At 45.9% G+C, this 12760-nt stretch overlaps 1 protein-coding gene and 1 long non-coding RNA gene across 7 annotated transcripts in view; one reads left to right on the top strand and one right to left on the bottom strand.

Annotated features, from left to right (window-relative positions):
• The window catches only part of Thsd4 (thrombospondin type 1 domain containing 4), a 585726-nt gene that overhangs the window by 396104 nt on the left and 176862 nt on the right, over window positions 1-12760 (top strand). Inside the window, exon 1 of one of the 3 annotated variants that reach the window (XM_031346068.1) lies at window positions 7198-7467. The exons of the other annotated variants lie outside the window; for them this stretch is intronic. Within the exon in view, the coding sequence (XP_031201928.1) occupies window positions 7396-7467 (72 nt within the window). The 5' untranslated portion in view covers window positions 7198-7395. Of the gene's footprint in view, window positions 1-7197; window positions 7468-12760 lie in introns of those variants that run through there. 3 annotated transcript variants of the gene reach the window in all.
• Window positions 1450-9825, bottom strand: LOC116073862. 4 transcript variants are annotated; one of them, XR_004111946.1, is made up of 4 exons: window positions 9471-9825; window positions 7872-7988; window positions 7221-7456; window positions 1450-2065 (listed from the first exon to the last, which is right to left on the bottom strand). It is a non-coding gene; the product is annotated as an uncharacterized LOC116073862 (long non-coding RNA). The 4 variants fall into 4 exon arrangements; XR_004111949.1 differs by having other exon boundaries at window positions 1450-2012; XR_004111948.1 differs by lacking the exon at window positions 1450-2065 and adding an exon at window positions 2870-3000.

Here is a 12760-nt window from a genome sequence, read left to right as displayed (position 1 = left end):
ATTATAAATGGTTATGGCACACCATGTGGTTGCTGGGAATTGAACTCAGGGCATCTGGAAGAGCAGACAGTACTCTTAACTACTGAACCATCTCTCCAGACCCAGAGAATACATTTTGAGACCGTACTTCCAAGCAAATTCTTGTTATAATGAACATGGCCAATTTGTGAATGTCTTTGCTGCCTTTTCTAAGGTAGTTCTTTGGTGTCTCCAGAGTTAGGAAGAACCACAGCACATGGGCATTGTCCTGTTGAGGTCTCTACTCTTGGCTCTGTGTCTCATTCCTGAACCCAGCTGAACTGAGCCACAGTCACCCTGCCTTCTGTAAGCCCACATAGCTCCTCTGCTGATTGAAGGTGCTCATACAGCCAGACTTCAACCAAAGCCAGAGAGACAAGGACGGAGTGGTCCCTTTGTTGTAGGTGCTCATTATTTCCCTTACCTTTAATGGAGAGAAGTTGCTAGAAATGCAACAGAACAGTGCTTTCCATGTCTCAACTCTGGCCAGTTAATGGCTCTTCAGCTCACAGAAAGGGGGAGTTAATTACTAACACCTGCTTCTCCTCCTGCACTCCACATGCATGGGGCCAGCCTCCCTGACCGGTGGCCCCACCTTGCCATAGATCCATACAATATATTTGCAGTGTGTTCCTCTGTGAAGAAGGCTGCGCCTTCCGTCTTTCTTCAAGTGACATTCTTTGCAAGAAATAAAGTAAGATCTTTAGAGGGGAAAATACACTGTGAATTTATTTTTAGTAAGTCAGAAGTGCACAAAATATAAACGATATAGTTGTAGACCTCTGCGAAGGCTCTCTCTCTCAATCTCTCTCTCTCAACCTCTCTCACTCTCTCTCCCTCTCTCTTTCTCTCTCCCCCCATGCACACACACACACACACACACACACACACACACACACACTTACACTCAATCTCTCTCTGTGTCTCTCTCTGTCTCTCTGTCTTTTTCTCTCTTCCCCCATGCACACACACACACATACACACACACACACACTTCTCCTTGTTCCCTGACAGCACTCTTGATGCTCTCCTGTCCCCTTTACCTTTCCTGTTTTCAAAGATGAACTGTTAGCCCTGTGCACTCATCGTAATGAAATAGGAGTGTCCCGTGAGACCTTCCTATGCCTGCATTCCCTTCCTCAGCCCACCTTGAACAGGGCAGCCCCTGCGGAGTCTGAGCATGGGCACAAAGACACATCAGCTGTCCCAGAGGGCCCACTCTGTTCTGTGAAGGCAAGGTGCATGCATAAACAGTTAGCACAAAGGATGGTAAATGCCACACTGAGAGCGAGCAGAAGGCGATACAGGAGCCAGGAGCCAGGGTCACGGGCCTCAACTGATACAGTGTAACTCCTGGGAAGGGGCCACTCAGGCTTGTGGAAATGAGTGGGACCTGTGTGTAGTCACTCATTTAACTGTAAACTATTGCCGTTACCATCAGGCCATTTTTATTTAACTTTGACTAGCAATACATTCATGCCTGAACATTCAGCTCGAAGGGAATATAGAAATGCTTGCCAATAGAAATGTGAAGCCGTTTAAAACTCCACAAATGACCACACTGAAAAAAGTGAAACAAAGTTATTTAATATCCTCTATGTCACCCAATGTTAGCATTTACAACACACTGCATGTGGACTCTCTTCAAGTGCTCAGGTCTTCAGAGGTGACTACGTCTCTATCACGTAAGGAAGCATAGATACACAGCAGTGCGTCTGCTCCTCGCTCTTCTCCGAAGCTCTTCAGTCCCCCTCCCTCCCATCAGTCATTGACAGCTCTGTGTGCGTAACACATATATGAGCACTTAGAAGCGTGTCCATGTGAGTTGGTGGGTGCTCTGTGGCACCATTTTTCTTTATCTCTTTATAGTCCATCTTAACGTTTCTTATCCTTACATAGGAAACAACATGGCGGATTTGTTGTTGTTGTTGTTGTTGTTGTTGTTTTCATTGCTGCAGAGCAGACTGTGGGTCGAACTCTCAGGAACCTGGAGGCTAAGTCAGAAAGATTGAAAACTCAAGGCCAGACTGGGCTGCAGAACAAAATCCTGTCTCAAAAAAAAAAAAAAGCATTGCTTCAAGTGTCTCATTTTGTGGACATCAGCAGTTTGTCTCATGTGTCCCTCCCAGTGGGCATTTAAATGGCTGCCAACACTTAGGGCTCCAAACTCTCTGACCTGAATTGTCAGAGGCACTGAGCAGAGGGAGCCCAGGCAGTGGGGGTTGGAAAATGGCATCCTAGAAGGCTTTAACATGGAAGAAAACTTGGAACCCAGGGACGCGTGGTTGTGGGGGTGCTTCCTTGTGGGTAAAGGTGACTGGAGAGTAGAGTGGCTGTGGACCAAAGACAGAGGGAAGGAGCTGGAAGACCAGAAGAGACTAGATCACAGTTATTGTTTAAGGAGTTTGGGTACCAGCCCTAAGGGAGAGCCATTGAAGAAGCAGGGGACATGAGTGATGGAATTATGGAGCAAATGGAAGAAGACAGCCAACCTTTCATACGGATGAATTCTGTTCTGTGTATGTAGGAAGTATGAGGGAAACATAAAAATCATCCCAGAATGCCACAGTAGTAATTTTCTGCAGACCAGAGCTACAGATAGATGTTAAAAATTGGTAAAACTCTAAGGGGAAATAGAATACTTGCCTGCCCTTAAAACATCTCCTCTATATATTTATTAATTATAATGATGTTTTTAACACATATCCAAATATCCTTTGAGACTTCCTTTCTAGGAAGTAGAGCTTAATTCCTCTAGACTTAGAGACTCATTTATAATGAGTAGAATTTGGAAAAGGAGAAGAAAAATAATAGTAATTTTTACTCATGAGATACCTGGCTGATAACCACATTAGCCAAGTTGGTGGAGGTAAACATGTCAGCAATGTATCCTGTCGGTAGTTATGCCCCTGGTGGATGTAGTCAGGTGGACACATCACTTCCTTGGTATTGTTTCCTCAAACCTGTGATTCTGGTTGGGTTCTGAGACAGGAAATGGAGATTTTTTTTTTAATGGGGAAACTCAGAAGCATGTCCGTAGCTAACTTAATATTATTGCACAGTGTTAACATCTCAGCTTCCATAACTGCATCCCAGCTATTTAAGATCCTCATGTCAGAGAGAACTACTATTGTCTCCCTGCACAACTGTTCTTCTGTCCAGATTGAATTATGTCAGAAATGTTTTTCAGGCCTAAAGAGGTTTTAAAAATTCAGAAGACCGCCAGGCGGTGGTGGTGCACGCCTTTAATCCCGGCACTTGGGAGGCAGAGGCAGGAGGATTTCTGAGTTCGAGGTCAGCCTGGTCTACAGAGTGAGTTCCAGGACAGCCAAGCTACACAGAGAAACACTATCTCGAAAACAAAACAAAACAAAACAAAACAAAAAATTTTCAGAAGACCAGCCTGACGAGACTTGTGTCTTCCTGGCATTTTTGCTGGAGAAGAGGCTGGAAGAAGAAAGGGGTGACTTTTCACCCTGTGATGGTAGAGGGCTGGAAGGGAGCAGGACAGCAGGGCTCCAGAGCTTCGGCTAAACAGAATCTCTGTGTGACCCAGCAGTGATTTAAATAAAGAAGGGAGAAGTTGGGAAGACTCACACCATTGTCAGCCTCTGGAATCCCTCACAGGTGACGCCACCATACATAGTGATGTCGTTCTTGGAGAGATGACAAGTAAGAGGAGGACTGGGTTTCAGGGACGCGGTTCTGTTTTAGACCGGTTGAATTTTGGACACTCCAGGGAAATAGACACTAGACAACTGATAGTCAGGAGCACCCATGGATGCATAAAGGATGCTTGAGGACCACCCTTGTGAAATAGTGAGCTGGCCCAAGGAGAGCAGACGTACAAGGGAAGTGGCTAGAATACAGTGTGTAGAAGCTGAGCCCAGGAGCTCTTGTGGAAGCTAGAGGATTTTCAGAAAAATGGTGGCTGTGCCATTCTGGCATTCAGAGATGAGCTGTAGGAGTGAGTACACGGTTGGTGTTAGGACCAGGACACCAGTCCTACCATCTACCCATTGTGCACATATGCCATGGGACAACTTAATTAGCACAGTAAGGCTGTTGTCAGCATTAGATGAGTCACAGCCTGAATGTTGCTATGATTACAGGTGCTTAGGGAATGTTGGATGATGAAAAAAATAAACAAGCAGGGCTCTCCAGGGAGCTATGGAAGAGAGAGATTCAAAGAGGACACACATGTCACCCGCTGTGATGGCTGTTATCAGAAGGAGGAAGATGACAAGCACTGGCCAGGGATATAAGACAACCTATCCTTTGCCCATTGCAGGTAGAAATGTCAATGGTGCAGCCATCATGGAAAACAGTGTGGCTGATCCTCAACAAGCTAAAACATTGCCTGTGCTGGTAGGATACACTGTAGAGGTAGCATCAGGAGGACCATGAGTCACCATCGGGTTCCAGCAACTCTGCTCTCAGATTTAGGTCCAGACAAGCTGAAAGCAGGGATTCCGACACATACTCATAAGCCTGTGTTCTCTGAAGTGCTACCATTGTCAAATGGGATACAACGTAGTGTATCTATATAACTAAATATTATCCAGCCTTTTAAAAAGTGAATTGTTGATGTATACCACAGCATAAACAAATTCTGAAAACAGTTCACTATGTGAACTAAGTCAGATAGAAAGGGGACAACATGTGTCATTCCATTTCTGGGAATAAGCAGAGTCAGAGAGATGGAAAGTAGATTGGGGGTTACCAAGGACCATGGGAGTAAGGAGTTATGCATTGGCCACATAATTCCTGTTGAGGATGATGAGAAAGTTCTGGAAACAAATAGAGGGGCTGTGCAGTATTGTGTTTCCAATGCTGCTCAATTGCATAATGAATGGTGGTCAATCTAGAGTTGGGTATCTCTCGCCATACATTCCCTTTTAAGGACATCATGGTTAGCACTGCTGAGAAGTCACAGAATGACTGGAACATGACCTCTTGTACTTTGAGACAGTGGCGACACTGGTGACATTTTCGGGGCTTCTACAATAGGGGGAGAGTTGCCAGAAATCATCTTGCAGAATTGGGGAAACAATCTCAGTTGGGAAAGCCACTTGCCTTGAAAGCACGAGGACTTGGGATTCCCAGAATACATATCTAAAGCCGGGTGAGGTGATAAAAGCTTACAACCTCACCAGGGGTAAGCGGGATGGGAGACAGAGGTAGGAAGGGATGGGTAAGTGGGATGGGAGGCAGAGGAAGCTTGAGAACCAGCCAGCCTAGCCTGCCGGGCAAAGTTCCAGGCCAACTAGAGACTATTTGTACAAGTAAAGTTTTACTGTGACACAGTCACATCTATCGTGTGCATATCGCCTGAGACTTCTCATTCATTATGATGGTAGTTAAGTAGCTGCTGCAGACCCAACCATATGGTCTGCAAAACTGGAAATATTTACTACCAGAGCCTCTGAAGGGAATTTCCCAACCCCTGGCTAGGAAACATCCCTGGTCATTTAAGGAGTTGGGCTTTTCTAAAATAATGCCTGCACTTCTGGCAGGCGACCGAGTCAGTAATACTGCCCCTTACAAACAGGAAGCAGAGCGACCCAGTGCAGACACATGACAATGAGTAGGAAGGAAGAGGATGCAGAGGCAAAAAATAAAGTAAACCCTACTCATTTCTCTCTTTCTCCTTGCTGCATTCCTTGGTCTCTGTGGGCAAGCCTATAGCTTAAAGAATGATTGTTGAGGATGTTAGGGTGGGACCAAGGGAACCCCAGATGTTCTTGCCAGCAGATGTATGGGAAGCACAGTTGTTTATAAGACCTGACTCTCAGGCTCAGAATGGCTACCAAAGTAGAGTTTGTAGATAAGGGGACCCCAGCATCCTCCTTTCTCTTGATTCTCTGGAAAGAGGAGGAATTGGAAGTGCTTTCCTCTCAGGCCCTCCATGAAGTCTCACTGGTAAAATGCTGCCATATGGCCAGTAGTAATAAGAGGCTGCAAACTGTAGTTAGGCTCATCGGTTCCTCTTTTGTGCAGAATAATGCCTATAACTAGAGCTTTCAAGTATTTGTTAGTTTACTTTCTGGGGCTGAGTTCTGAACTTATGTCAGACCAAAGCCAAAGCCTGGCACCTCCAGAACTTCTGTGGCACAAACTGTGTCAAGCCGTGTGCCTGTTTGACCTCCAAAGTATCTTCCTGATCATTGGGTGACATTTCTCCATCTCACAGGAGGGGACCATCAGGGCTCAAGGGTGTTAATTATAGAAGAGGGTTTTGAACCAACACATGCCTGATTCCAGGACTGGGAATCAGTTTCTACTGGGCCAGATGCCACCCTATTCTCCCTGGCCACCAATACCCACAGAATGCTTTTGTGTGCCTTCCCAGGCAGAATCCAATGCTTGGTGGATTGCAACCCACTTTGGACCTTGATTCATACTATTACAGAACAAAACTGATGCCTGGAGTTCTGCAAGCCTCCAGAGGTCTGTGCAAGCCTCTCTGCTCCCTGTGCCCCGCAGTTCCACTCTGATGGTCACTCTGAGTGGGCTAAGAGTCGCCCTACACCTTCTTAACAGCATTATCACCCAGAGGTCACGTGTCCCCACTTTATAACATATTTTTTACACCCTCTACAATAATTCCTCTCTATACTGGTTTGAATACAGCGACCCAGGAACACAGCAAGAGGGAGATACAGTGGCTTCCCCCGTTCTCATCCATTCCTGGTCATATGACAAGCAAGTGGCATGCTGGTGACTACTAACCATGCTGCCTTTGATGGTGGTGTCTTTGCCTAGATTTCTGCAAATATCAAATTGATGGAAAGGGGACTGCAGAAGCCATCCACCCACCTTTTGACTTGGGGCCAGTGGGAAAAATATACTGTATCCCGGGCTGGCAACTTGTATAGTCACACAGCCCTTGAGACCCAAACCTAGAGGTAAGAAGACCCTGGGACTCCTGGCTCTCCAAATCTGCCTGCCTGCAGCTCCTCCTGCTGCAGCCCACTGCCTCCTGCCTGCCTCAGTGGAGGAGGCAGAGCCATCTCCCTGCATTCAGAGTGCTTACCTTGGACCCCTTTTCATGAATGAGGCCAGATGCACACTCCACATTGATCATTTCTGTCCCTCCCCTTTTCTGCTTTCTGTTAAAGGGAGCCCCCCCCCCAGCTCCCAGCTGACTCCTGTCCCCTCCCCCAGCCAGGAGAAGTTATTACATGAAGAGATCAGCTTACCAGTTTCTTCAGAGCAGAGGCTGAGCACGGGGTAGTACAGTGGGGGAAAGAGCCAGGGAACCAGCGCGGTGCCTACGGAACTCCAGGCTGGAATCCCTGAGACACAAGTGCATCTGCTAGCGTTAGCCCTTGGCAGACGGATTCTCCTCCAGGGTAGCTTTGACTCTGGGTAATAATGTTTGTCAGCTACCTGTTATTAACACTGTTCCACACTGAGACAGCAATGTTAGCAAGACCTGGGGGAGAGGTAAGCCAAATAAAATATCTTGTCAGAAGTTATATTTTTGTCAGCATTAAATTTCCCCTTCTGTCTACGAAGAGGGATCGGGGAAGAGGTTTTGTGGTGTGTAAAGAATAATGCTTTATATGACTTTATTTTAGGCTTTTCTTTCAGGGAAACTTCAATTCCTCTTGAAGGAGCCTATACTTTCTAAAAATCTCATGCTGAGCCTGTCCATGCAGTTGCTTCCCCGGGGACCTGTCATGGCCTGGGTGACAGATGTCTAAGGCATGCATGCTTCTGCTGCTGCTTGCAGGGGTCTGGGGGAATGCATGTTAGATTCCAGTAGAGTCTGGTACTGATGCAGGACACTGCCTTTGAGGCATTTCTCCTCTTGCGCTCTGAGAGAATCTGCCAGCATGAGAGATTACCTTTCTCCCCTGCCTTCATGCCGTACTTTTCTCCTCCTTCACTTTGATGTGCACGGGTAAACCTGCATTTTACGTTCTGTCGTGGGTGTGGAGCGGGGGAGAGTGGTATGCCCAGATCTGACAGGGAAAAAGGAGGCATGTTTTAGTGTCTGTGAGGACAACTTCTTATTGGTCTGGCTCGTGTGTTTGCTGGGTATGTTTCTGGACATCACTGGTACCTCCAGGAGACCGTTTTGATGCAGGCAGAGTCTGGAAGCCTTGATTACCGAGCAAGGAGGAAGGAGCATTTAGTGTCTCCACCCTGCCCTGCAAATGAGCCCGTACCAACTTTGAATCTTCCTCCACTCCTTCACTACTAACTCTGATGGAAATTTCCAAAGACAAGAATAATCCAAACACAGCCTTTCCCCTGAACCCATCTTCCTCCCAGAAAAGCCTAGTGATTCTTAAATCTATATATCTTCTAAAAGGGCCACGAGGCCACTTCCAAGCTTTGCCTTTTGTTTGCCTTGTCAGGGGCCAAGAGAGCCCTGAAAGCTAATGTAATTGCTTTTTTTTTTTTTCCCTAAGCACAAGGGCGTGCTCCCCAACCCACGCCCATGCTGCAAGGCTGAGGTGGTCATTTGTCCCAGGCTCCTGGCCTGTTGGTTACCCAAGCCCTCTGCGCTGTGCATAATCTCTGGGGGGGACGGAGCTCTTGAGAGGGAAGTGGAGATGCCTAGTAGATGAGAAATGCTGGGCGCCGAAGAAAGCAGGCCACTGGTCTCTGCTTGAAGCTGAAGTTTGCGACTTCCCTGTTGATTTTTTTACTATGTGGAGTAAATGACAAATGGGCCCACCTCACTCAGCCCGGAGCACTTAAGCAGGCGAGAGGCAAGCTCATATGGAAAATATTTCTATCACCGCTGCCGACACATCTGGTGAGGGGAGACCTCCGTATTGAGCAAATCACAGCACTGTAGCAGCCCCTCCGCGGTGCGCCAATTACTCTCATTAACAGCGGGGCAGAAGGCAGCTTCAGTTACCTGCCCACAACTGGCTCCCGCAGAGGGCCGCTCTGGAAGGCATGTCCTGGAGCCTCTCACACAGGGAAAGGGCTCTGCTTCCCCCCACAGCAAAGCAGAGAGGAAAGGGAAAGTGGAGCATACAGACACGCCCTTACCTTGATGGTATAGAAATAGCACTGGGCGCTCACTCAGGAGAGTGGGACCGGACTGGCTTTGGAGTTCAAGTACTATGCTTAATACAACCAGTCAGAAAACCCAAATAGGGATAGTAAGACGTCTGTCCTGCTACCCCTGGCACTACACTGTTGTACCATATAAAGATCTCCCCGTGTGCCTTTTATCTCTCCAGCATGTGTGCATGTGTATGTGTGTGTTCATGTAAGTATGTGGACTTTTCTGTGCAACTGGCTCCGTTAATGCCTTCACTACTAAGAGATGCTATAATTAGGATTCCTTTCACTTGTTGGAAGGGAAATGATGAGGAAGGAACATGACTGAGTCCCCCGCTCCTTAAAAGAGAATGTTGTTTATAAAGAGCTTTGAAGAATGTGGCATTTTATAGGGGCCTCTCTTTTATTGCCATGTTACTTACAAAAGCATTCCCATAAACATGTGGTGGCGTCCCTAAGTCACCACAATTTTCTTTCCTCCTGCCCGCCAATGGGTTTTCTTGCAGGTTCTAATTATTTTCTCTTTGGATGTTCCTTAAAACACACAGGAGGAAAGGTAGAAAGGGGTGCAGGCGTTGTCCACCCAGGCTGCCAAGCTGGCTATGTTCTCAGCCTGGGATTGGATGCCAAGCAGCAGAGCTGGGACCAGTTTACAGAGCCAGTTGTTGTCTTGGGTGTGAAGTCTTTGCAGATCTTTGGGGGCTTGAGTCGGGAAGGTACTTGTCGTTCAAGGACAGAGCAGCCTGGTATTAGGTCAGTGTGTTAACTGAGGGGAGAAGCTGTTGTTGCCTTTGTTTCCTGGTTGCCGTGGCATTGAACTTTGAGCCTTGGGGTCACTAGAATGTCTTTAACTCTGACAAGATCAGAGTAGAAGCCATGTACACTTTAGACATCAGTACATCCTCTGAAAGACTACAGAATGCTTGTTAAAGTCAGGCTGGACTTTCAGCACACTTTTAAAAAAGTATTGGTTTTTATTTGTAATTTTGTGGGGTGAGGTAGGCATCTGCACATGAGTGTGGTGCCCACAGTGGCCAGAAGAGGTCATCAAAGCTCCTGAAGTGGGAGTTACAGATGGTTGTGAGTCACCTGACATGGTATGAGGACCTAAACTCAGATCTTCTGAAAGGCAGAACATCCTCTTAACTGCTGGACCATCTCTCCAGCCCTGATACAATTTTTAAAGGATGCTTTTGACATCTGGTCCCCTATTTCCAATATTGCAAGTGGAACCAGGGGACTTGTTCATGTGAGGTGGAAACTCTCCCACCTCACCCCATTTCCAGCTGTCCTGGTTCCTTTGTGAGTATGGAAAGCATGTCAGGATGCAATCAGTGTCTTTGTGGAGACAGAGGAATGGGGACTTCCTTTTCTGTCCTTATCTAAGGAGACCAGTGAGGCCTTGTTATATGGAGGAGGGAGGAGGGTATACTGAGGTGAGGCAGTGTCAAAGGATGCTGTGGTGAGACAGTGTCAAAAGATGCTCTTTTGCCGGGCGTGGTGGCGCACGCCTTTAATCCCAGCACTTGGGAGGCAGAGGCAGGTGGATTTCTGAGTTCGAGGCCAGCCTGGTCTACAGAGTGAGCTCCAGGACAGCCAGGGCTATACAGAGAAACCCTGTCTCGAAAAACCAAAAAAATAAAAATAAAAGATGCTCTTTTAACTTTGGTAAGGAAATGCAGCAAAACCTACCCAATTTAAAAAGAAATATCTGCTAGTGATTGCAGACTTTCCTTTTGTAGTGATGAAAATGTTCTGGAATTAGGTGGTGGTAGGGTGGTTACACCACTCTATGACTACACTAAAAGCCACTTATGATACCTCTCTCTCTCCTTCCTTCCTTCTTTTCTTTTTTTTTTTTGTGCTGGAGAATAAACCTAGAACATCATGTATGTTAGTTGTGTAGTCTATACTTCCACCCCCAAATTACATGCTTTAAAGTGTGTGTGTGTATGCGTGCGTGCATATGTGTGTGTGTATGTGTATGTAGGTAGTCATGCCTATGTGTATATGGGCATTGTGTGGTGTGTATGTGTGTGTGTGTGTGTGTGCACGCAGGAAGGCATGCCTAAGTATATGTGGGCATGTGTATTTGCGTGTGTGTGCATGTGTGTGCAGGTAGGTATGCCTTTCAATGTGTATATGGGTGTGTGTGTGTAGGTCAGAGGTCAATGTCATACATCTTCTCTCTCTACTGTATTTTTGGGGTTTTTTGTTATTACCTTTTTTATTAGATGTTTTATTTACAATATCTCCTTTCCCAGGTTCCCCTATTCCCCCCAATAAAAAAGAAAAGAAAAAAAAACCCAAAAACTCAAACAACCCCCTGTTCCCTCCTCCCTCCCCCTGCTCACCACCCCATCCCCTCTTGCTTCCTGGCCCTGGCATTCCCCTACACTGGGGCATAGAACCTTCACAGGGCCAAGGGCCTCTCCTCCCACTGATGACCAACTTGGCCATCCTCTGCTATACACATGCTGCTGGAGCCATTAGTCCCATCATGTGTACTCTTTGGTTGGTGTTTTAGTCCCTGGGAGCTCTGAGGGTACTAGTTAGTTCATATTGTTGTTTGTCCTAAGGGGCTACAAACCCTTCAGCTCCTTGCAAGGAAAACACTTTACCAGCTGAACCATCTTCCTAGACTCAATGTCAGGGCTCATCTTTACCCTTGGTTTCTCTTTCTTCCTTCCTTTCATAAAACTGTGGTTCACAGTTGGGCATCCTTCAACCAGAATCATCTATATGTGTTTGTAAATGAAAGTCTGTATGCATGTGCATGCATGTATGAGCTCATACATGCCTTCAATTTGTACATAATGGCAGAGTACATATATATATATACATATATATGTATGTATATATATATATATATATATATATATACCTGTTCCTACACATTAACCTATTGCAATTGCAAAGACCTTCTAGAATGCTTTTGATTATGAGCAATGGAAACCAACAGTCTCAACTCCTTCCAGACTTAACTCATTCCAGTGATGAAGTATTTCTAGAAGTAGTTCACCACTGAGCATGTGGCTTGCTAGATACATACAGTAGATAGTATTATCCAGTTATAAGTTTCTATCCACATTTTTATCAGGAAAGGTTGCTGAGATTTATCAAAATTTGTTCACCTTCATTAAAATACTCATTTGCCTTTTTCCTCTGCTACACGTACATAGTGATCCTATGTGATCAATGGATGTCTGTGTTTTTACAATTGCCTGCCTACTGATCCACTTGTTAGATCTGATGTAGTTGTTGCCTTTGCTACTTGATATGATTTATGAGTATTGCATTGTTCTCTTTTGTAAGTCAGTGCCATTGGGTCCTGCCAATCTTTAATTGTGCTAACCCAAGGTTTTATAATTTCAAAAGTCTCTCATTATCTCACGTGCTTTGAAATAGTTTAAACACCAGAGGAATTATCACTTTGCTTAAAGGATTTTAAAAGTGAATCATAAAACCACCAAAGTGTTTTGTAAAGGAATGGTTTTTTGAGTATTTAAGTGTTTAAAACATGACTCTTATTCCCATAGCAGGTGTAGCACTTACTATGGATAGGGGAAAACGTGTACTGTGGAAGCAGATTGTAAAGCATGATACTTAGACAGCTGAGGACACTGCCCAGCTAACAACACCAAGCATCCCTAGCCTTGTGTACCACTGCCAGGGGCTCCAGCCACCCGGCTTTCTCTCCCCTAGAGAAAAC

Source organism: Mastomys coucha, unplaced genomic scaffold (genome assembly GCF_008632895.1).
Source record: "Mastomys coucha isolate ucsf_1 unplaced genomic scaffold, UCSF_Mcou_1 pScaffold23, whole genome shotgun sequence".
Lineage (NCBI taxonomy): Eukaryota > Metazoa > Chordata > Mammalia > Rodentia > Muridae > Mastomys > Mastomys coucha.
The sequence above is the reverse complement of the archived record's forward strand: the minus strand, read 5'-3'. Positions and strand labels throughout refer to the sequence as shown.